The sequence below is a fragment of the Perna viridis genome, chromosome 5 (genome assembly GCF_037379345.1).
Source record: "Perna viridis isolate PV_CMFRI_1.1 ecotype Kerala chromosome 5, ASM3737934v1, whole genome shotgun sequence".
In the NCBI taxonomy this organism is placed as follows: Eukaryota; Metazoa; Mollusca; class Bivalvia; order Mytilida; family Mytilidae; genus Perna; species Perna viridis.
In genome coordinates this window covers 33,246,007-33,270,063 of record NC_142449.1, presented here as the reverse complement: position 1 = coordinate 33,270,063, position 24,057 = coordinate 33,246,007, and the positions used below count along the sequence as shown (strand labels likewise).

The 24,057-nt window shown below is 33.4% G+C and overlaps 1 protein-coding gene and 1 pseudogene across 1 annotated transcript; one reads left to right on the top strand and one right to left on the bottom strand.

The window, feature by feature from the left end:
* Nucleotides 1–1,063: 1,063 nt before the first annotated feature.
* LOC148617154 (uncharacterized) lies at nt 1,064–24,057 on the top strand (annotated as a pseudogene).
* LOC148617155 (peptidylaminoacyl-L/D-isomerase-like) lies at nt 17,309–21,073 on the bottom strand. The gene is made up of 3 exons (XM_088584511.1): nt 20,913–21,073; nt 19,369–19,446; nt 17,309–18,756 (listed from the first exon to the last, which is right to left on the bottom strand). Exons 1-3 carry the CDS (start codon nt 20,962–20,964, stop codon nt 17,537–17,539), a joined length of 1,350 nt encoding a protein of 449 aa, XP_088440637.1. The 5' UTR covers nt 20,965–21,073; the 3' UTR covers nt 17,309–17,536.

The window sequence follows — 24,057 nt, the reverse complement described above, 5'->3', positions numbered from 1 at the left end:
GGAGTGGCTCAGCAAATGGCTGACAAATAACCATTCTCAATCCTGTCCAACAGTTTGTAAGTTTGTTGTCTACCCTTAGGTATTCTCTTGAACATTCAACTATTTCAATGTCTCTAAGTGCTAACTCTCTGACTATCTGACCATCATCAGCTGATAATGGGACATTGTATACTTAGACAAATACAAGGAGGTCATTACGCTTTCTAAAGGGTTTTTGTCCCACTAGTATTACTGTCTTTCCGCAGATAGTGACCCTTTCAGTTAGTAACTTGTCCCTGTCATCTTCGTTGTCTAGATATATACGCCAGTTGTTTGTGATTCTTTGAATACCACGAATGAAATGTGGTTTGATTTTGTTACCAATTGCTTTGTAAAGTTCTAAATGGGTGAGCCAATCACTTTGTGTGGTTTTGTATCGCCAAACACATCATATTCTCTGAGAAATATCGGTTTTACACCAGTTAAGTCAGTATTGTTATCTGCTTTGTTATAGTGTTTACCGGCTGCCTAAGCGTACGACGCCATTTTGCCATTGTTCATGTCTTGTTGGTTTGATTTTTTACGTCTATTTTTTTCGGAAGAGGTTGTTCCTTCTTCTGTCTGTTATGTTTGCTTCTTCTGATCCATATTGAAGCTATATCGCTTCTTCAGGTGTTGTCAACTCACAAAAAAATATATATTCTCGAACTTTTCTGCCACTTCGAGAAATCACCAATACCTTAGCAAAGCCCGATCACTCAAAATAAAAGATTGCACTCTTTTGATTACCGCTATAACCTTGGTTCCCTGGATTATTCTCTCTAAAGTCAAAGAAATCAAAATCAAAAACAATTTCATTCTTTTTCAATTAAATATTTAATATTGCAATTAAGTGTCACTCTCTGTAAGAATCAGGCAGTGGATGAAACATGGTTTAAAAAAACACATAAAGAAACATAATTGAATTTAAAATCTACCTTTAATAGACATGTGTAAAACAAATTACTGACACTGAAAAAAATACCTTTTTGGTCATTTTCTTTTGCATCTCTACATGCATTGACAAGATTTGATAAGTCTGATAATGGCAGAGATGTAAAATTAGAAATTCATATAATTACATTTGAATATTTCTCTGATCTAGTCTGTGAGAGAAATCATAATAAAATGCACAGTCTTTAGTTCGACCACATTTTGAGCAGATGTAGTCTATGTCTTTGCATTTTGTTAAGATTTTGTATTGATCTTTATTTAATTTCTGACATATGTTGTGAAACCATGTTTCATATTGATCACAGAATACACAGAGTACTCTGCAATTCAAGTCGCAATCACCACACTGGTAACTCGGCATACTTGTACTGCATTCCCTTGCCCAATGGGTACGAACCCTGTTCCGAAGGATTTAGATTTAACACCGATGGCATCAATCTAAACGAACTAATGTTTATCTTTGCCCAAGGGATACTAACCCTGTTCCTAAGGGTTTACATGCAATACGGATGGTATCAGTCTAGTTATGTGTATCAAAAATTGAAATAGAAGCTAAAATTCCACAAAAATTATATTTACGCAGGAACCGATACATAGATACGAGATCAAGTATTTATGTAAAACTCAATATGAGGCGTGGCTTCTTTCCGCTTTAGTGAGTATACAGACTATACAAAGCTACATTTTATTTATTAAAAAGACCCAAAAACCAAAGAATCATCAGTTCCTTTTGATCCATGAAAACGTAGTCAAAACATTTTACTTCTCATTGTTTATATTACCATTAATATACATTCACTAAACTAACCCGTCTGATTCTCTTTTATCTTTCACGTCAAAGATGATCTTAACAATCATATCATAGGGCTTATTTCATTTAATTGATTTATTTCTTTTTTTTACAGATATTATCCAAAAATATTTTGAAATTTATATATTTGTCGTAAAAACTAAATTTTATTGCGCTAATCAATAGATTGTTGCGTGACCTCAAACAATTACATTATAATTAAGATTTATTGCTCTAAATCCATCCACGCGTCAAATCAGGACAGTAGATAACTGGCTTAGTAAACACATGTGCTTGATTAATTAAAATGGATGGATTATTAATCATTATAATTAATCATTATATCATTAATCAATTAATCATATAACTCCACCATACAAGATTTTATCCAAAACCAAGCAAAAAAGGAACTGTTTTAAAAAGAGTTTTTTTACATCTTGTTACTGATTTTTTTTCACGCGACTTAATATCTTTTTTTTTCTTTTATAACTTTCAATTCATTAAAAAAAAATATTCATACAAAATTTTACTCTATTTTCACCTTTTCCGAAAAATATCTATTTTTTTCCCTGGTACTGGGTGCAGTGGTAACAGTCAACGCACTGGTCTTAAAACAGTATCGCCTTTACATGTTTCAGTATCAGAATGGACAAGAACGGATGTAGAAAACTGATACGGACCTTTTGGGATTCATTGTCCGGAGCTGTTTTCTGATTTGGCAGTGGACGGCCAAATAAAAAAAAAAACAGCCCCGGACACTGAATCCCAAAAGGGATTAGTAGAAAACGAGCTGCACTTATTCTGTAGTGACACAGCTATAACTCCCTTATTTATTCTGAACAAGGTTGCAAATGCGAACTTAAATGGGAATCAGAAGGAATATGTGGAGAAATTTAAAAGATATTTACATTGTGACATACAATTTTTAGAATTAATTTTGTCCCAGTCTGTGGTACATGATCACTTATCAGGCAACTCTAAACCAATAAAATCCCGTGCAGGTCTGGGTGTTAAAAGAATAGGCCTGCAGCAGGGCTAAGCTTGTCGTAAAAGGCGACTAAATAGTGCTCAGAACCCTAGCCGGGGGCTAGGGCTCTCTGCCCACAGAGCAACTGGGATGTGTGCCCCAGGTGGTGGAATGAGGTACCCCTGGCGTGTTACATGTTGGGGTTGTCAGGCTATGATACGGAAAGCCTGACCGCAAACCATAGTCGTGCACCGTGTTGGGAAAGATGCCACGTTCCTCGCACGTTAAAGAACCCTACTGTGGTATTCTTCCGGAGTAGGAATCATAGGGCTCCGCCACAAGAGGCTAAATTGCCCGACCCTACCCACATCTCCCTATTTTCCAGTGGCAATCAAAATTTGTCGACCCCATTGTCTTTGTGTCCTATCCCTTTTTCATTTCATCATTTCATGTTCATTTTATCATCCATTTCATGTTCATTGTCTGAATATAGCTGAAATATTGCTGCTCGGACGTTAAACCCCAACAAACAAACAATCAATAGCAATAAAAATGTTGTAAAGCACACAATTGAAAATTCGATGAAGGATTAAGACAGGTGATTATTCAATTCTTACTTATGTGATTGAAATTTTGTGTTAGGAATTTCCTTGGGTAAGTGCATTCTGAATTCCATCTTACCCTGCCATTCTATATTCTCCTCTTAACTCACATACATGTATCAATATCCAAATAAAAAAGAGGAAGTCGCATGTTTAGAGGAAATTTGGACTAGGGAAAGCGCATAATGAATTGGGCTCAACTCAAGTTAGCATGAAGGTTGATCATACCTAATATTTCTAGTAGATAAATTTCCTAATTTTTCAAAGATGACCATGAATGTACTTTAGAATTTTAATGTAAAAAACGTATGTCACTGAATATCATTTTGAGATAATTGACCCTAACTAAAGCCAGTATTTTACTCCGTTTTATATGGATTCTGTAGGGAATTTTCAATATTTCGTCAACTTCTAAAAGGCTGACCGTGTAGATGAAATTTCCCATAACTTTATATAAAGAACACTTATACTTAAAAATATATCCGGCTTTCTTTCGTATTTCAAAAATGTAATTTTGGGCTCACTGAAATTTTCTTTCTTGTAATAGTAACAAAAAAACCTAAAATTCCTATAGGTACAGTTCAGTAGATCATTTTCCCGCCAATTACCCCCTTTGAAAGACTTATCCTGCCAATTATCTCCCTTGAAAGAGGCTTTATGGAAATAATGTTTTTAATTCTACCATTCTCATTGTTATGTTAATAATCGTTTGAAATGATTTAAACATATTATTCTTTACATCATTTCAAATTAGTTAATAGAAAATAGAAATACGTGTACATTTGTATGTCTGTATGATTTTGCAAGATGACAAAAATGTATGCTCCGTGTAATAGGTATGATTTATCTTATGTTTTAGCCTCACCAGAGACAAAAAATTTACTAGAGCTTTACAACTAACTGAAATCTCATATAAATATGCTACAGGGAATGAGATTTCGTACTTACTTAATCAATAATAACAACTTCACTTTAAATGATCATAACTTAAAAAGTATTGCGTATAATAAAAAAAACCCTTCAGTTTCCCATTCTATGATGTCTTAGTTACATGTTCATACCACATTATTCTTTTTACCAAAACAAACAAATACAGAAGTGTTGAAAACAAGTTACCTACCCCCTGATATTTTATGAAAGTGAATGAAAAGGATTCAAAACATAAATTCATAATTTTCACTTTAACCTTTTCCAACTTTTTTGTATCCCAAAATAATTAAACATAATCCACAGTTTCCAATTTTTCTGCCTTCTGGGCGTCTGCTACAAACATTTCAGATCAATACATCTGAAGGGGAGAAAGTAGTTTAATAAATAAGTGTAAAGGTTAGGGAATCTCATTCTCCCGCTTGATAATTTTATCGATAAACTAGCTGTGAATTATATTTCTCTGGCCTCACTAGACTCAATATTTTATGAACATTACAATGAAAAACCAAGCAGCAAGAAAAAAAGATGTAGCTTTTTTATTACATAATCATTGAATGTATTTTGATAATATTTTTTTCAGTGTTCAGACTGTATTGCCTAAACTGAAATTGAAAAATAGAGATCAATGTGGAAACAGGAATATTGTCAAAGACTCAGACAACTACCCTACCAAACAGTGAAAAAAGTCTGTGTTGCCTTCAACTGGCTCCTGAAACCACAAATATACCAATAAGAGGGAGATCAGCAAATAAGATTAATAATTAGATTTCAAGTCCTTAATCATACATGTACACAGTCATTTCTACAAAATTCTATGTAACTAAATATGCATCCCACGTATTCAGAAACTGTTAGAGAAAAATAACACTGTTGTTCCTCATAATCTGCAGTTTGGTTTTATCAAGGAACATGGATCGATTCCGGCTATTTTCAAAATTAAAGAATCAATAAATTATTATACAGAACGACAATCAACTGTTTTTGCTATATTTTTAGACAACGAGAAAGCGTTTTACCGCATTTGGCAAGATGGTCTCTTGTATAATCTTTGGCAAATTGGAATTACCGGAAAACTTTGGAAACTTATTCACAACTCTTATAAAATGGCTACAGCTCATGTGCAATACAACCCGAGGACTAGTCAAGTGTTTCCTATCCAGAGAGGTGTTGGACAGCGTCGTGTAATGTCTGCCTGGCTATTCGCTCTCTTTATTAACGATCTCATCTACGAACGTCTTGAAACTCACTGTGGACTTAAAATAGAAAATTTACATATACCGACAATCCTACTTGCGGATGATACGACATTGCTAAGTGCGTCCGTAGATGGATTACAAACTATCTTGAATGTAACAGATGCGTATGCGCGAAACTGGAGACTCAAGTATAATGCTAGTAAAAGCAACTGTCTGATTTTCACTCCTTCGAAATCACATAAACTGAACAATTCCGAATACATGTTTAAATTTGGAAATGGAACTGTTTCTGTCAAAGATAAAATCACCTACGCTGGGACATTAATTGATTCTTGCCGAAAAACTTATGAAGGAACTGAAAATGCGTGTAAGAAATTGAAGAAAAACTTACATTCCTTGCATAATATTGGACTTAATCGGGATGGTATGCCAATAATAACAAATACCATAATTTTGAAACGAATTGTGTTACCGACTGCCATGTATGCTTGTGAAACCTGGGGTAAACGGACTTTTACCGAAATTCAGATACTTGGACAAACGCAGCGTTACTTTGTTCGTTTCATTCTTGGCTTTGATAGACAATCACCGACAGATTCGTGTATCTGCAGTATTGGATTGTAGTCAATCGAAGGACTTATTGACAAGTTTAAATTACATTTGTTTGGTACATTGTGCAGAGCCAAACACAATACAAGGATACTTTTATTCCCGACAAACGACTTTGGTCAAAAATCATTTAACAGACAATAGACATTCAGAAAGAAACTCGATGGAAATCGTCCATACAAAATCGTCCGGCACTTGATAGGTTTTACCGCATTCACAACACGCTAACCGAGCACAGATGACTTCGTCTAGCATCGGTGAATTCATGGTCAAAATAGGATCTCTAGCTATTAAAGAAGTTATATGTACCATGTGCAATCGAACATGACATAGTGAAACATTTAGTTCTAAACTGTGAACAACTTATTGATGAGAGAACACTATATTTTATTCTCTTGTTGACATACTGCCAGTTCAGCAATCCGTAACGTCCTTCCTTCAGAACGAGGAAAATATACTGGAATCCCTGCTCGGTGGAATTACTGACTTCATACAAACACTAGAATCCGATGTGTGGAAACATCTGATATACTCTTTGGCAGGTCACCTTTATAAAATGTACCTCAAATTCAAACCTGTTTTGGGCAACCATAGATTCAATTTTGGACACTGAAATGTCATAGATATTTTTGGACTTGATTTTTTTTGTGTGTATATTGTATACTAATTGTGTCCATTTTGTATGTAAATTAGTGTTGTGAATATAAAATGTAACTCATAATTAATGGTGGAAATAAAGAAAATCAATCAATCAATCAATCAATCAATCATGTACACAGTCATTTCTACAAAATTCTATGTAACTAAATATTCATCCCACTGGACATTCTTTTAGCAAACATACACGTTGTATCAACTATAATTTTGTCCATTTTAGTTTTGTGAGGTCCACCATAAGAGATTATATGATAGCTGTACAAACTCAAGCGACGAGATGTGAAGAATTAAGGATATTAAGGTCAGGCAAAACACTGAAAGAAGAGATTTTTAAAAGATTTAATGCAGATTTTGCCTTGTTATGCTGTTTAAAACCAGAGTAAGTATCTTGTTTTGTAATTCATTAGATTGTTTAAATTGATGTGGAGTTTAGGGTTACCAGTACAGTTTTGTGTTTTCTTTTACTGTGTTCTTCATATTTTCAGTAAAATTAAACCATCTGTGTTCATTATATTTTATTAATTAGCAGCAACCCAAACACTGTATTTTGATTTACTTTACAATGTACATGTAAGTGTAAGTTTTTGCAAGAAACAGGCATAATGGGAAAAATCAGAACTACAATTTCACTTAAGGGTGCTTACTCTAATTGAAAAGACCATTTATTTGATCGGCTCTCGCTGGTCAGGTATTGGTCGATAGAATATTAGAAAATAATGAGGCTTTTGAAAGAGTTTTCTGCCCTATAAATGTTCTTTTACAGTGCATTGCAATGAAATTATAACTCAATTTAACAGGTGATATGGAAATTTTTGTCTTTTTTCCTTGATTCCTGATGGTGCAAACAGTCAAATGAAGCTTCACATTGGTATGTTTTTTCATACCATATTTCACCCGACTGATTACCGAGACTTACACTTTAAGTAAAACAATCAGGGCTAATTCACTTTTCATAATGTTGATTCTAAGATATGGGATGTTACCTGAAAAAAATCAATAATGTGTAAAATGTGTTTCTGATTTACATTTTTTTTATTTGAAATTGACAGTTCACATTTATAAAGTGTTTCTGAACCGTACAATTGTTACATTACCAAATATGAGGTAATTGCATTTCTGTATGGAAGGCAACAACTCACTCAATTTCTTTTTGTATACAGAAACATACGATCAATTCCTCCAAACTTTCACGCAAACATTTTTAGTCGAATTTCACATTGTAAAAATTTGGTTAGAGTATAGTGAATGTTGGACGGGAGGGCCGTGGTCGGAAGTCAGTTGGTGGGGAAATTATTGTTGTAACACTTCTCTAAGCACTACTAATCCCAGCCTTTTCATGTTTGTTATCCAGCATCAGGTAAGGGTCCCATATCGTGGGATCCAATGTTAGGCCTTGCAAACATCTACTTCCTGTTTAACGAAATTTGGCCATTTCTGTCTTTGACCCAATTTTTTTACAGTACTATGAATAACACACACACACACACACACACATATATATATATATAAAACACTCCAAAATATTTTAATCCCCCGATCCTTTTTTGTAATTTCATTTTACTTTAATTTTTTTAATGTTTCTCCTTTTTTTTGTCTATGCATGCTGCGTTTGTTTGTTTAAATAACGTTTGTATACTCGTATTACTAGGCCTTATGTGGACCCTTAATTTGAAATGAAGCATTCTTCAATCTTCTTCTATTTCAAATGTAAATTATTGTAGCAAACAATGCCTTTGGTGTTTTAAGATTAAAAATCCTTCCTCGGTAATTAACTTTAGAGTTAAGCAGTACATTTTCGCAGTAGGATACTCTAGTTTCTGCATACATGTATATTACTTTTTTAAAAAGGTAAATACATGTACCTATAAAAAATTTGCATTTTCTAAAATAGACAAAATAGAAACTTTATGCAATACAGTAAGCCCTCTCTAAAACGGTCATCTGAACATGGGCCACCCGTCTTTTTTTTTTCTTTTTTTTAAAGATATTACATATACATAACAAATATGAAATAAAAGTGTTTATAATTTGCGTACAAGTATATAACAACGTACATGTAACAGATACAATGAAATAATGAAATTGGCATAACCTCTCTTATGTGGCCAGTTTTGAATTGCAGTATGGGTGGCCACATAAAAGAGGGACTACTGTAACACAAAATTTTAAGTTAGAAAAAAGGAGCAGCCCCTTCTCAACCATGTCAGAGATGAAGGTGAAAATGTCAGATCCAATAGTTAATTTTCCTTTCAAAGGTGTACTCTTGGTAATCATAAAGATGAATCATGTGTTTGGGAGAACTTTAGAGGGTTGAGGTCTGCAATGTCAAATCCTGATATACGATTGATGAAAAGAGATCTTCCTGAGGAAATTGATAGAAATTTTGAAGAAATAGACCTCCCAGTTGCTTTAGTGTTGGAGGCCCTTCATCCACAGTCTCAAAAGGCATGTAGACTAGTTAGTATTTATTTTATGTACCCCTGCAAACAATGTTATATAGTAGAAAAGAGTAATCAATGGAAACAAGATTCTGGCGGTGATCAAAAGAATGTAATCCAGGGACAAAGACCAGACATGTTTGAATAATAATGCAAAAGAAAAAGAAAATCACAATTTAACTTAAGGAGGTAGACCTAGGGTAAGAGACATATCTCATGACATCAGTGATATGTTTGTATTATATTCAATTTCACCAAAGCCTCTCAAGCTTTCATTTAAAGCAGAATAAAATGAATCCAAGTTAATTAGATGATTACATAAGATTGATGTAAAATGCTGAATACAAACGTTCCTATGATTTCTAAGAGTGGTGTCTCTTACTCTATGTCTACCTCCTTAACACACACCGGTAGTAATTTGGTCAATATTACAAAATGAAAAATGGTTTGTTTAGTAAGTCAATTTGGATAAAATATCTGACATCAATAAATCACTTTCAGTGAAAATTGCATGATTCTTAGGCGGACTGCTACTTAATTTACGATGTAATTGATGCATGGCTGAGGTGGCAGCTAAAGCGATCCACAATGTAAAAATATCCAATGACCTTTCAGAAATATTTTCACCTTTTTTGCTTTTACTGGTATAAAATAAACTGGATTGTTTTGTTGAGTGATGAGTCAATACGGAAACTGATAATATATTTGAAAAAAAAGTAATTTCTCATTCGTGAAAAGCTTACTTGTTCATACAAGAGATGTATTTCAAATGTTACTACATTTAGAAAGAAGTACTTATTTTTATCATACAGTTGTTGTCTTCCTACACAAATACAAGGATTGAAAAATGCTATTCTGTATTTTTGTACATATTCATTTCTGTCTGTTTATAGGCCGTGCCAATGATTATCTTAGCTTATTGTGAAGATGGCCCATGCATTCAATGTACATTGTACTACCACTCTACCCGAAACATGAAATAAGCTATGTGTAGCTAACTAGGGATAGATTACAAATACTGTGAAAGTACTTTAGTTCGTGGATACCAATTTTCGTGAATCAAGGAGGAAACGAAAGTTTGTGGATTCTTGAAATCGTGGCTTTGAGGTTTTGAGTTTACACATCAATGGAAATCTTCTTTTCGTTGGGAACCAAATTTCGTGTTTTGACCTACCCACTAAAACCACGAAAATTGGTACCCCACGAACAATACTACTTTCACAGATTTATGTCTGTACTATAAAATAGCTTTATTGCTTTAAAAAAGGAATATAAAAACAGTGGTAGGGCAGTGTCGAAGTATACAGCTTGTAAAATGTATGTGTACTTGGCTCGGGACCTAAAAATTCTTAGGAAACCATGACTCATAGGTGTTGATTTTTAAAAATTGTTAACTGAAAGATCTCCCTCTCAAACTTTCTCAAAGTGTGAGATTTCCAAAAGTTTTATTCTTGCAATATGTTTAATGTTTAGCAACGTACCTTTTTAGCTCACCTGGACCAAAAGTCCTAGTAAGTTTATGCTATCACTTTGCATCTGTCGTCCATCTTCACATTTTCACATTTTGTTTAAATGCATGAAATCCCATTGACCAACTTTAACCAAACTTGGCAGAAATGATGTATGCAAGAACCTCTACAAAAATTCTTCTTTTGTTTTAGCTTGATTAAACAAGATGGCCGCCAGAGGGCATTTAAGCTTCTGATTGGCCAGTTTTCAAAGATCAATTCCTCTGAAACCACAGCCACAGGAGCCAATGTTTCGAAATGCTAATAGAGTTAACGACCCCAATACCCTATACAAAAGGTTCTCTTTATGGGTGGCTTAGGTAGCTCAGCGGGTGGCTGTGGCCACTCAAAGTTGACATTGAAACCCTATGGGGATACACATTTTGGCCTACATGTACCGGTATGTCTTTGCATTTACTTAGCCATTTGTGACCAAAAAAAAAGGGACAAATTAAACATGTGATAAAATTTTGGTTCTGCTTGCTTAAACAAATTGGCTGCCAGAGGCTGGTTGTCCTTGGCTCTTCTCCATCCAACTTGGCATTTTCCGCCTTTACATGGTCCAATTTCATTTTTATTTTTACTTTTCAAATCATGTAGTAATTTTGTATTTAATAACCAACATTTCAATAATTCACAATTCATATTTCTTTTTTATATCACTACAATTTTCTACTAAACATTTATTTATTCACTTACTTTTATCATTTATTAATAAATTTATTTTTTTCTTTTATTTTTTTTTAATCCAATTAAGATGAATATCAAAATTATTTAAAGCCCATCAAATTGGGCCGTCCGAGAATTGTAAGAGTAGTCAAGGACGTTAAAAAACCCCTTGGTAGTACAATTTTCAGAGATCAACTTCTCTGACACCATAGGTGCCAATGTATTGAAATTTGATAGGGTAAATGACTTCAATGCCCTTCATAAACAGTCTACTTTTTGTATGGCTCAGGTGGCCCAGGGGTGCCAGGAATAATGTTAGTAAAGATAAGTTGAATAACGCTCTTAAACTTTTGTTTAAATGGTTAGATTATTTAACCATACGATTTCAAAATCTCCAGGTGAGCTATTCAGGTTATCTAGAGCCTCTAATTTGAACTAAAACCAATTTCACATGTGTGACAGCTTGTCATGACATCTCCTCCCCTGAAATTTCCTTATAATTTTAGCAATGGTGATAATGATCCTTATCATGTATCAAATAGCTTTTAATAGGTTTCAAAATCAATTTGTTTTAACAAGAATTGAAGTAATTTATTACAATGTCAACTAAAATGAGAAAATTCCAACTGCAACTAAATCTTCAATTTTGACACAAGCCCGCCAAAACTGCGAGACTTGCATTTTGGTCCGTTCACGAGCATTATACACATACGAAGTTTATTTTTCAACATTGCCCTAATATAACGTATATGAGCAGTATAGAAAGAAGCTATTTTTTTCAAAACAATTAAGAAGTGTGTTATTGTGTGTTATTGAACTACATGTAGAACAGGGATGCAGACATCCAACAGTGATCAGTGGGGGATCTAGAGGGGGTGGAGGGGATGTTTACTTCCCCCAACTAAAAATGAGGATTTTTTTTTATGCATGAAATCTTGATTTTTTACAATTAGACCCCCTACGTTTTTTTTTACCTTGCTTTGCTGCACTTGATTCTATTTCCGCCACCCCGAACCTGAAATCCTGGGTCATTCCGTGGTGATGTGCAAATTTACTGAATTTCATTTATAACTAAGTCATAGATTTGATTAATTTTGTTCACTCACTTAATTAATTCACATTGAGAAAAAAAACGATGGAAACCTGAATACACTTAAGGATTTACATTTGTATACATGTATATTATAATTTTCATCAATAAAACCCACATACAATACCAACCGAACAATGAAATATAGCCATACTACATACTGGTTCTGACAGTACAGCTTTTTCAATGAAATAGTGGGTAGATCGGTTTTCAGCATACATTGTATGTACAGGTACTAAAAAATAACAACACATCATAATATAATTTGACCAGCTTTCTGGTTGATTGGTTCTCTTTTAGCAAACAAGGTTATATCGTATAACTGGGTTTAGATATGTTTATTCGCTAAACTCCCAAGTATTTTCTAAAACAAGTGATCTGATATCATGGAATACGGAAGTCGCGTGATTTTAGAACATATTGCATTCGTGCCATTTCAGATGTTGAAAGTAAGCCAAAATCAGTGGCAGTGAATATTTGACGATTAGCGACTTTGAGGATTTCAGTCTTTGATTTATTTTCTTTACTTTTCAAACCTATTTCATTACTTAAATTGGGTCTTAAGTCAGTTTCCGTATGGAAATCAAATACATTTATACATTAGAATTGGTAGCACATGATGATCTCCAAACTGTACTTTTATTTGCTTGTTTGTATGTAAATATAAAAAGACGAAAATAATATCAAGTATCTGATATACCTCTAGTTAAACGTTTTTTAACCAATTTGATTTGTAGTGGGTTCTTTGTAATCAAATTTCTAAAAATTATCTTCTTTTGGAGAGGTGCTTAAAAAAATACAACGAAAATAAAAAGCGGAATTTCCCTAAACATCAAAAACATTTTGTAGAGAATATATGATAAACAAGTTATTGATGTGACATGAGTTATCTCCATTTCACATGGTGCATTCTAAGAAAACCACGTGTACATCTTCAAAGGAAAAGTGCCATTTTCAGAAAACTTAACATTTCTGAAAAGAAATACAAAAAAATGATTACACAAATGTTACACACAATCGTAGTGAATCAATTTTTATAATGTGTCGCACAATTTTTAAATAACCCCCCAAAAATTGCTTTTGTATAATGGTATGGCACTGCATCGTCACCGTCCTTGTGACAAATTTCGTTGCCCTCCGTAGGCACTAAGTTTTCATGTCATTACTTGAATATTATATGGTTAATCTTTATTTTATATTATAACAAGGTTCCAAACCAAAAAAAGATGGGTTGGTATTGATTTTAATGTCCAGTACCGTTTTAGAATTAGGGCCAAAAACAAACTTTTCATAGAATTCTTTTTTAAAAATCCAGTTAAGGTGGTAGACCAAGGATATTCAGTTTTTTACATCAATCTCATGTAAGCATCAAAGTAGCTTTGACTAATTTCATTCTCCTTTAAATGAAAGCTTGATAGGCTTTGGTGAAATTGATTGTGATTCAAATATATCATTGATTTTAAGAGTCATTATCCTTACCCTAAGTCTACCTCCTTAAAGCATGGAAATGTCTATGATGTTGTTTCACAAAATTCTATACCTCAACGGTCAGACTGGTATTGATTTGGGTGTTAAAACTTTTTAAAAAATTGGGACACGGAAATTTGGAACAGCCGCCAAAATGAAAGATTGGATTGAATATCGAGGTATTGAATTCAACCATCAGGAAATAAGGGGCCAAAAGTGACTGCTTCAATCCTGGTCAAATTCTTGTTCTGTGTCAAATATTTACTTATATTCAGAATACAAAATTGTATCAAGACAAAGTTTCCCCCATCTAATCACGCGGTGTGAATTATTCTTTCTCTGACAGTGATTAGATGCCCCCATATAATCACTGTCAGAGAAAGAATAATTCACACCGCGTGACATTCATGTCAGGTTTCCTATCAATATATAAAAGCCACCAGGTATTTGGCAAACATGCTGGTGAATTGCTATTTGACCTGAATAGATGTTTGACAGACTCAAAAGCAAAAGTTGGTAGAATGCCTGGCATAATTGTTGATGGCGTTAAGGTGAGATTAAGAAATATATATACACGTGTATGTATATGTTTGAGAAGAAATAGTTTTACTAAAAAAATGAAAATGAAGAAACTCTGCTTCTCTACTTGTGCTTGTAGGAGATAGGACTTAACTAGTATATAGTATCTAAATTTGACCCAATAATCCTGAGATGCCATAATTCGGGGGAAATGGTGATTTGCAGGGAATTTTTTTTTTTAAATGTCAAACAATGTAAGGAATCTGTAGCTTTTTTGTACGAGAATGACATGTTTAGTAAAACTATTTAGTATTTTGGTGTGGTTTTGACCATAGCATTTTTCTCTATTGTCATTTGCCTTTTTGATACGTAAGAGATTTAATAGTTTTAATGTGTTAAGTTCATTTTTTTGTGTATTTTTTGTTTGATGTATGGTATCTTAGAGCAAAATACATCCAAAATATCCTCAGTGACAATAAGTTTGAGGTTAGGCTGAATTTTTTTTAGATTATTTGACTGTACTTTTTAGCCAACAAAGTTTTAATACATTGTAAAATGCCAATCTTCTTTGCCGACGTTCATCTACTTCCTGCTGAACTATGTACAAAAAAATGTATCATTTTGCTAGCTTATAGGCTCACCGGGCATGTGCACTGTACTAATTTGCATAAAGAAGTGGGGTTTAACACTTGAGTGTGGTAAGTCTTTGAAATAGCGAGTATATCCTCTGTGCTGAAGATCGGTTAAGTATTATTTATTTGAGATTCTTTAAGTAGCATTCCAGCTAAGAATCATGCAAAATGTGATTCATGGGTGAAAAGCCTACGTATTCTTATTTTTGATATTTTGTTTGAATTGCCATATGAGTCACCATAAATTGACATTCGGTTTTTCATATAACCCGTGTTCTTAGGAGATAAAAATCATATAGACTGCACTGTAGGTTTCAAAATTCAGGGAGATAACTCTGTAGATGACATTCAAATACTATAGATTCTATTGCATTTTTAATGTTGGTTATGTCCTAAGAGCAGGCAGATTTGAATGAATAATTACACATTTCATAGTACAGACCCATAAAACAACTTAATTACAAAAACAAAAATATGTAGCCTTTTTGGGGTGTATCACATTTTTTAGATTTTGCATGATTCTTACAAAGACAAAAAAAGTCCTATTGCGTTAGTTTGAATGATTTTTGAGCTGGGATAAACCATACATCTGTCCAAACTGACCAAAATCTACAGTCCGAATCTCATGAACCTCAACAATATACCGATACTATTCTATACTATTCTTGTTTTGATTTTACAATACCATTGAGGCATTCAGTTCAATTCTTCTGATGAAAAATGTTACGCATGTCTTAGAAAAAAAACACTTTGTTTAAACTAAAACTCATGTCATGTTTAAATAAACTGATTTCTTAAAGACCTTGAAATTGTACCACAAGGTGCCATACCACTAAGGTTAGACTAAGAATATTTTTTTAGGGTTGTGACTCCATATATTGAAAATTAAGGCGTAAAAGGGGTCAGGGAGTTAGGGATAAAAGGGACAGAAACGCATTTCCCTGTAGTCTCATCGATAACATGAGCAAAAGGGAAAGAATACTGGAATTGTTTCACAAGGTACCATACCACCAAAGAAAGATTTGTATTGATTTTGTAGGTTGTGACTAAACCACACTGAAACTAGTATCCGAAAAGTTACAAATTTGATTCTTGTCCTATCCTGTGTCAAATGTCTAATGCAATAAAATTTTAAAGCTTAACCAACCTTAATGGGTGTGCTTGTACTCATCTCAGTTGTTCAGGATTTGATCTCTGTGGCTGTATCATGCTGCTTTCTTCGTTGCATTTTATTTCTAATTTTAATTTTTGTTATGTATGTTTGAATTTTAAGTTTTGATGTTTTAATGATCCATTTTGCATCCTGAGTGTTATTACTGAAACAATATGAGAATATTTCTCAAGACTCAAACAAAAGATGTTGTAAGTGTGATCTTAGATTCTCCTGGCAGTAATTTCTGCTTTAGAAGAGTTATTTTTGTACAATTGTCCTAACTACCAGAAAGAAGCATACGATAAATATATCTTATTGCTAGCCAGACGAAAAATTAATTTGCATACCAAATTGACTTTTGTGTTAAATTTTCAATTCTGTATCACGAAAAGTACTTTTTTTTTACAAAACCACAACATGCTAATTTAATCAACATTTTGCATACAATTTCATTTTTATCTAAAAAAGTTGACTTTTGTCATTTAATTCCCGTATGAGATAACAAAAGTCAATTTTCTATGCAAATAATTTAATATTTGCATACATATTTGAGAAAATTTAATTTTGTTTACAAAATGAATTTTGTCATTACAAAATTGTAGTGATCATAAAACAAGTCTGTATAATATACTTTTGTACGACAAAAATGATTTTGTTATGACAGAATTCAATTTGGTGTACAAAAAAATGATTTTGATCACAAAAAGATCAAGTCCCATTCGACGTCCCGTACCTCGACATTTACAGGTCCTCATCTGTCAAACATTAACGGAAGTGTCATAAATCCGCAAAGCTGTTTGTGATGCACTATACTACCGTATAGCTGGTAATTTTAGCGAGTGCTAAATTTATAATAACTATATCATATACATGTATATTTGCATAAAGGGGTGGAGTTTAGCACTGAATGTAGCAGGGGCGTAAAGCTTTGAAATAGCGAGTATACCATCTCTGTAGGGGATTGACACTGTGATATCAATGCTTATGTGTTTATTAATGCATTTACATTTTATGGAAACTTCCTTAACATAAAATAAAATGAAACAAATTATTGTTTTCGATTGAAGAAAACAATTGTTCATTTTATATCATCACGATTCACACTAAAACAATATTATACTCATTTATTTTACCTTTAATTTATTACTTTAATCACGGAAAAAAATGTCTACCTCAAAGTCGGATCCAGCCTCCCCTTCTCCCTTTGCGTTTTTTGGAAAATATTGATTTAAATGAAATTAAATTATAAACGGTGTCCGCATGTTTTAAATTTATTTTTTGTCAGTTAGCAGACCCTCCCAATCTTCAATTTCTGTACCCACCTCTGTACATTTCCACTAATTTAGTTCAATCCCAGCTGGGTATGCAAAGCCGTCATATTTCCCAATACAACCGACGAAAAGTGCGAACTTATGCCCGTGTTTGTGTTCTGCGACGTGGTATCCTGTTGAAACTGGGATCGCAAATGTTGAGTAAACCGTGAAGCCTAACACTGATCGCCTCTCGTTTGAAATTTTTATTTGTTTGCCATCTAGACGGATACCATGTTTTTCTTTAGATCTAATAATGAAAGAAAGAGTGTTTTTATACTTAAACATTGGGTCTGGTACGTGGAACACGTAACGGCTTTTGTACTGATTGACGCCTGGTATAGATATCATAAAGGAATCGCCATTTTCGCCAGTATCGTTCTTTGAATTGCCATAATATTGGACCATAATAGGAGCAGTAGATTTAATTACATGAACATCATGGCTTTTTATATCTGCGAATTCCTGAGAACGTAGTGATAGGGTTGTTCGTTTTGGGGATTTCACAAATACGGATGTGTACCGATCTGCGAAAATTCTCACAATTCCTCTATATTCGGGAAAGGCAGGAAGGACGAATGCATGAGCATATTTAGATGTTGGAATGATCATTTCAGAGGTGTGACTACAAAATGTACTTAATAAATTTGTACAATCGGTTCCAGCTACAACTACGATAGGATGAGTTGACGTTATCAAAGTCCCACTAAGATCGCAAAAATTACATAGCATTTGTACGGTTTGAAGAGCATTGAGCGATATAGTTAATTTCGAATTATACTCGTAAATAGTATTGGTAAAATTAACGTGTCCCCCTATTGTCCTTATATTTATAGTTATAGATGTATCATCATACATAGTAGTAATCCCAAATAGACTGTTTCTTCGAGGCATATGGGAAGGTACAATATACCTCCGTCCAAGAGAGCTTGTTGGAAATACTGGAAAACCATCGCTTGCTGCAAATTCCCAGTTCAATCCGAAAACACTCACTGGGACATTACATGTGACCAGTACCCCCTTTTTGCTGAACCCATCTGGTAGGTTCATCTTTTTTTTGAAAACATGGATAGTTGTTCTACCAATTCGTACAGCAACAGTTTTGGGACGAGAATAAATTGGTGACGTGATGGAACAAAACCCGCTACTGTATAAAGCCATGATGAACACTTCTTGAGAATTTGGGCTGGTGGGATATTCGTTATTTTTTAGATAAAGTAACAAATATCTGTAGCGGGATTTCCCATCTGAAATGAAATATCAAGTCAATGGTGTTAAGTAGCACTCCAACTAAGAATCGTGCAAAATTGCTTGAAAGCCTACGTATTTTTATTTTGATATTTTGTTTAAAATGCTTAAGTAAACAGAAGTTTACATGAGGTTCTTTATAGAACGTTTGTTTTTTAGAAATAAAAAAATATATATAAAATGCACTGCAGAATTGAAATTAAAGGGAGATTACTCTGTAAATGACACTAAAATACAAAAAAACTATTGGATTTTCAATGTGAATCTACTCCCAACAGCAAACAGATTGGAATGAACAATTATACATTTCATCATAAAGACCTTTAAAGCAACTTGATAACAAAAATAAAATTGATAGCATTTTTGGGGGAGTTTACAGTTTACAGAATTTACAGGATTCTTACAAAGACTGCTACTTAAGCATTATTTCCCTTCTGTATACATATTTCCTTTCTACTAGGACATCTTATATCGTTTATATCTGTTTATGATTCATTTACAAATAGAATGCAAACATCGTAAGAAACAGCTGTATTATGAACAGAAAAAAAGGTATTACTTTGGAGATATTTGAGTTTTCCTTTGTTTTTTTTAAGATACATTATACTAACTGTAGAAATGCCGATGTGGTCCCACATGCCTTTCATGACGATCATTGACCTGTTGAGGACTCCGTTGATAGATCTCAGCTTAAAAAAGAATAAAATGTTAATTACAGTGAAACCTGTCTCAACCAAACCCCGAATTAACCGAAAACCGGTATGCACCAGATACTTCTTGAAATCCCATTGTGTCAGGTTAAATATATATTAAACCTGGATAAACCGTACACCCGTCTAAACTGAACGGGTTCTAATGTCCAAATGAGGTTCGGTTTAGAGATGTTTTATTATATATTTATTGTTCTAAACAGAACTTTGAAAAATTGTCTAAACTAGATACTTTTAATTCTATTGTTTTAGTTTATTTTGCTAATTCGAACAAATTTTAAGATCCAAATGGGGTGCGGTTTTGACAGGTTTCACCAAATTATCAGTAATATTGGTAATCTGACACAAAAACAAGTTCCTTGCAGAGGGTTTTTTGTTATTTTGTAATTGCAGTCCTTTAACTTAATCTGATCATTACCTGTTGTTTCTTGGTACTTATCTCAGTAAAGTTAAAGTATTAGTTAGTGCTAGCTAGTATCGGATAACCTTAACACAAAACAAAATCCAACAACAAACAAACAAACAAACAAACAACAAAAACAATATACCGGGAGAAACATCAGCTGCACCGGAAAGATAAGCATGCCCTGCTACTTTAACTGATACCGTTCAATTTGATATTGCATGCGAGTAAAATTTAGGTGAAAGCATCGATGAAGATATTTACGGTTTTGCTAGGAAAAGTTAATTGTAAAAAATACCGCCCATTTTTTTTAAACTTCCATGCCCTTGTCTTTAAAACTCACTTAAAGTTTCACAAAGACAATAGAAAAATCAGATGATTAAATAGATAGCAGTGATTCATCGAATGTTCCCTGTGTAAAAAACAATCGATAATTTACTCGCGGCCATTTTCCCCACCAAAACGTCACAACACGAATTTCAGTGCGCTCCGGCGATTTATGTTGAAAGTACAATTAATTATGAAGAAAACCTATATAATGACAGGATAATCAAGTCGTTATTGTGAATAACCAAAATATAGTAACTCGTGCCAAGAAACTATATCCTATATAGTCCTCTACTGCAGTCAACAGACCGGTTAATTCAAATCAAAAATTCAAATACTAGACAGTCAATGGTGTTGCCTATCAACATTCCCAAAAATTTCACAACGTTTCACGCGAGGTTCAGAAAGAGTTTCTGATACAAAGCAGATTTATTATATTACAAGCACTAGCATTGTTGAAACAAATCGCAATTAATCCGGCCTTTCGAAATTAAACACATACATAGCTTAAGACAAGCATTTGTAAATTTTAGGAGGTTTGATGCGAAGTGTATGAAACTTTAACTCCTTTCGACGCTAAAAATTACGAGGAAAGATGCAAAGTGGATAAAACTTACCTTCGACGTTACAAATTACGGGGAAAGATGCAAAGTGGATAAAACTCACCTTCGACGCTACAAATTACGGGGAAAGTTGCAAAGTGTATAAAACTTACCTTCAACGCTAAAAATGACACCAATGAGAACAAATAACTGTAATATTAACATATTCTGGTTCAGTTTGTTCCTATTCCATACCTTTTAGCATGTTTTATACATGCAGCTTAACAAGAAAAACAAATGAAGAACTCTTTATTTTGTTTTTGATATTTTTCACCCTTGAGTAGCAGATGTTCTTTCCATTCGATGCGCAACACGGAAACACTGTGCAAATGGCTACAATATAAAAATAGAAAATTCACCGTTTTCGAGAACATTTAAATATTTCCATCAGGATGACTTCACTATCGACTTATCGACAGATAAAAGATGAAGATGAAAATATCTTCGTTTTTTAATTTTCTAACTATTATAGCAAGTTCTACAAATACGCCTTCTTTGTTTTTAAAAGGAAATACCATAAAGTTTTAAACCTTGCTGAGATATTTGTAAAGAAAATTTGTGAAAATTAAAATATCAGGATTCCTTATTATCGCTTTCGCGTTGAAACATGGTTATTAAATATATCAAGAGTAATCAAGGTGAACAAGACTCGGGCTGGAATCAAAAGAATATATATTCCAAGGACAAAGTCTAGAAAGGTAAAATAGATCCACAGAACATGAAATAACCGAAATAACAGGTACAATGAAACAACACTTAATGAGCAACCCGGACTCCACTAAAAGCTGGGAGCACGGATCAGGTGCACCGATAGAGTGAGCGTCATTTGATTTTCTAGAATCAAAGTAACTGACATGCCATCTAAACATCAATTTAAAACTACAAACTTGCATTGTAAATTACAATATCCTCAAAATAATAGGAAGTTTAAAATCCTTGTCAATTGTCCATTTAATTACATATTGTACCTAAGATATTTCATCAGGTCTTAATCATGAACATAATCAAAATTCAAGACTATGTCTAGTACTTCTAAGAAAAAAAGTATCAATTTTAAAATTTGAAAAACCCATGGCACACACTTTACTCAAAATGGCTTATTATGCTTGAATACATAAACATAAGGATTTCTTCAAATCTGTAATAATAAGGCATTAATGAAATATTTAGTAATACCCCTCATGTGATGGTGAAACATTTTCAAAGTTCGAAAACTACATTTTGGATTTTGCTCAAAATTCAACTTAACCTGTATTCCATGGTATTTAAAAACTGTGCAAAGTTTAAATAAAATCAATGATATGTCCTCAAGTTATCATCTAGAAACGATATGGGGACAGACGGACGGATGAACGAACGGACTAGCAATTTTTTAAGGGTATTTCATTATACCTCGCCGCTGCGTGAGATTTTCTCGATATGATCTCATATATAAGTTCATTTCTTACTTAATGCCATAAACAAAGTATGAATGTGCAGTTGTTGACTAAGAAATAAAAATAGAAATCTGTTTCAGAATTGTAAAGATTTGAAATAGTGAATATACACTCTGTGCAGAAGATTGGTAACATATTTGTTTCTTTGAGAATCTTTTAAATAAGGTATAATTGTTTGAATTTGGATTATTTTGGAAATAAGAAAATGACCAAAAATGAATTTGTAATGTTAACCCTTACTATGGTATGGCTAAGAGGTATGGTTAGTAGGTTAACAAAAGCCAAGGAACTCACTACCCCCCCTCCTATGTCATGAAGGCATAACTAACCCCCTTAGTAGTGACGTAATTTAAAAAAAATCTTTTTACTTATTTTATTAAGCCCCAAAAAATTCCAAATTCAATAAACAATTTTACTCTCTGAAAGTAATGATTATTCGCTTTACAAATAATCCATAAATGCTAATTAGACGGCCCTGAGTTAGTAGTAATTGTTAGAAATATTAAATGAAAATCTACATTTGTTTGTTGAAATGATTTTTTCTCTATATTTCTGCCGCAAGACATTCTGATCTCATGTCTTACATTATTGACATTAGGGGGAAATCATTCATTTTTAATTGTTTCATGTTGTAAATGTAACTTTATAAAGTGCCCGGAAAGTCCTTTTCATATCCCCGACTTTGGCTTCGTTTTTTTAGGAATTTTAGCAAAGGGGAGTAACATACAAATTTGTTATCCAAGAGACTGGTTTACTGTCATATTGGAGCAATGGATAGCAGAAGACTTATTCAATATATTCAATTTATTAGAGCCGCGGTTAGTACTTGGATACTTTTAAATAACTTATTTCAAACCATTCAGGTACTGACCGAAGTGAAAATAATTTAAGTTTCCAAGAAAAATGTTTACTGTTTTCCCTTTCCCCAATGAGACAGCCAACCAGAGTGTCGGGTATTGAAGGGTTACGTCCCTTTGAATAACTTGCTAAAATGGCTTGCACTCCGTAAATATGAAAAAACGACTATTGGACTGGTTTTCAGAGGACGCTTACCCTACCAGTGCACCTGGTCCATGCTCCCAGTTTTTAGTGGAGTCCGAGTTGCTCATTTGCTTTTGTTACTTGGTATGTATGATTTTAGTTACTGCATGTTCTTTGTTGTGTATGTCTGGTCTTTGTCCCTGGATTGCATTCTTTTGATTACCGCTATAACCTTGGTTCCCTTGATTACTTTTTAAAATTATCCAGGTTCAGTTGAGACAGGTTTCAGTGTACTAAATTGGTCACTTACCATCACTTGTGAAAGTAATGTATATTTTCAAAAGTTGTATTTTCCATATCCAAAACTATTATTTGTACAGTGCAACCTGTTTTAACTAAACCGCTTTTAAGTCCTATTGACCTTTAAAATCCTATTGATCCCTGGCACTCTTTAAAGTCCTGTTGCGTTAGTTTAAATAATTTTTGAACTGGGATAAACCGTACATCTGTCCAAACTGACCAAATTCTACAGGTTTGGTTTAGATAAGTTTCATTGTATCAAATAAAAAAAAATCTGATTTTCAGGTAATAAATCTTCACCTTGCTAGAAGTACATGTTACACATCTAGAGAAGCTGATGACTAACAAAACGTTAGATGATAGTGATAAAGCTGTGATATACTATTCAATTCATTATGATATTCTAATTCAAGCTAATAGAAACATTGTACATGTATTAGAGCATTCCATGAATCTCAACAATATAGCAAGTTATGGACATAGTGGTATTCAGGAAACACCAACTCAAAGTAAAATGAGGATGAAAAGATTTAGCAATTAG

Excerpts from the sequence above, each read along its gene's own strand:
- LOC148617155 (XM_088584511.1), bottom strand. The coding sequence starts at position 20,964 with ATGTTAATATTACAGTTATTTGTTCTCATTGGTGTCATTTTTAGCGTT. Across the intron at positions 19,447-20,912 it reads TGTCATTTTTAGCGTTGAAG|CTGAGATCTATCAACGGAGT; the intron begins GTAAGTTTTATA and ends TTCTTTTTTAAG. Across the intron at positions 18,757-19,368 it reads ACCACATCGGCATTTCTACA|ATGGGAAATCCCGCTACAGA; the intron begins GTTAGTATAATG and ends ATTTCATTTCAG.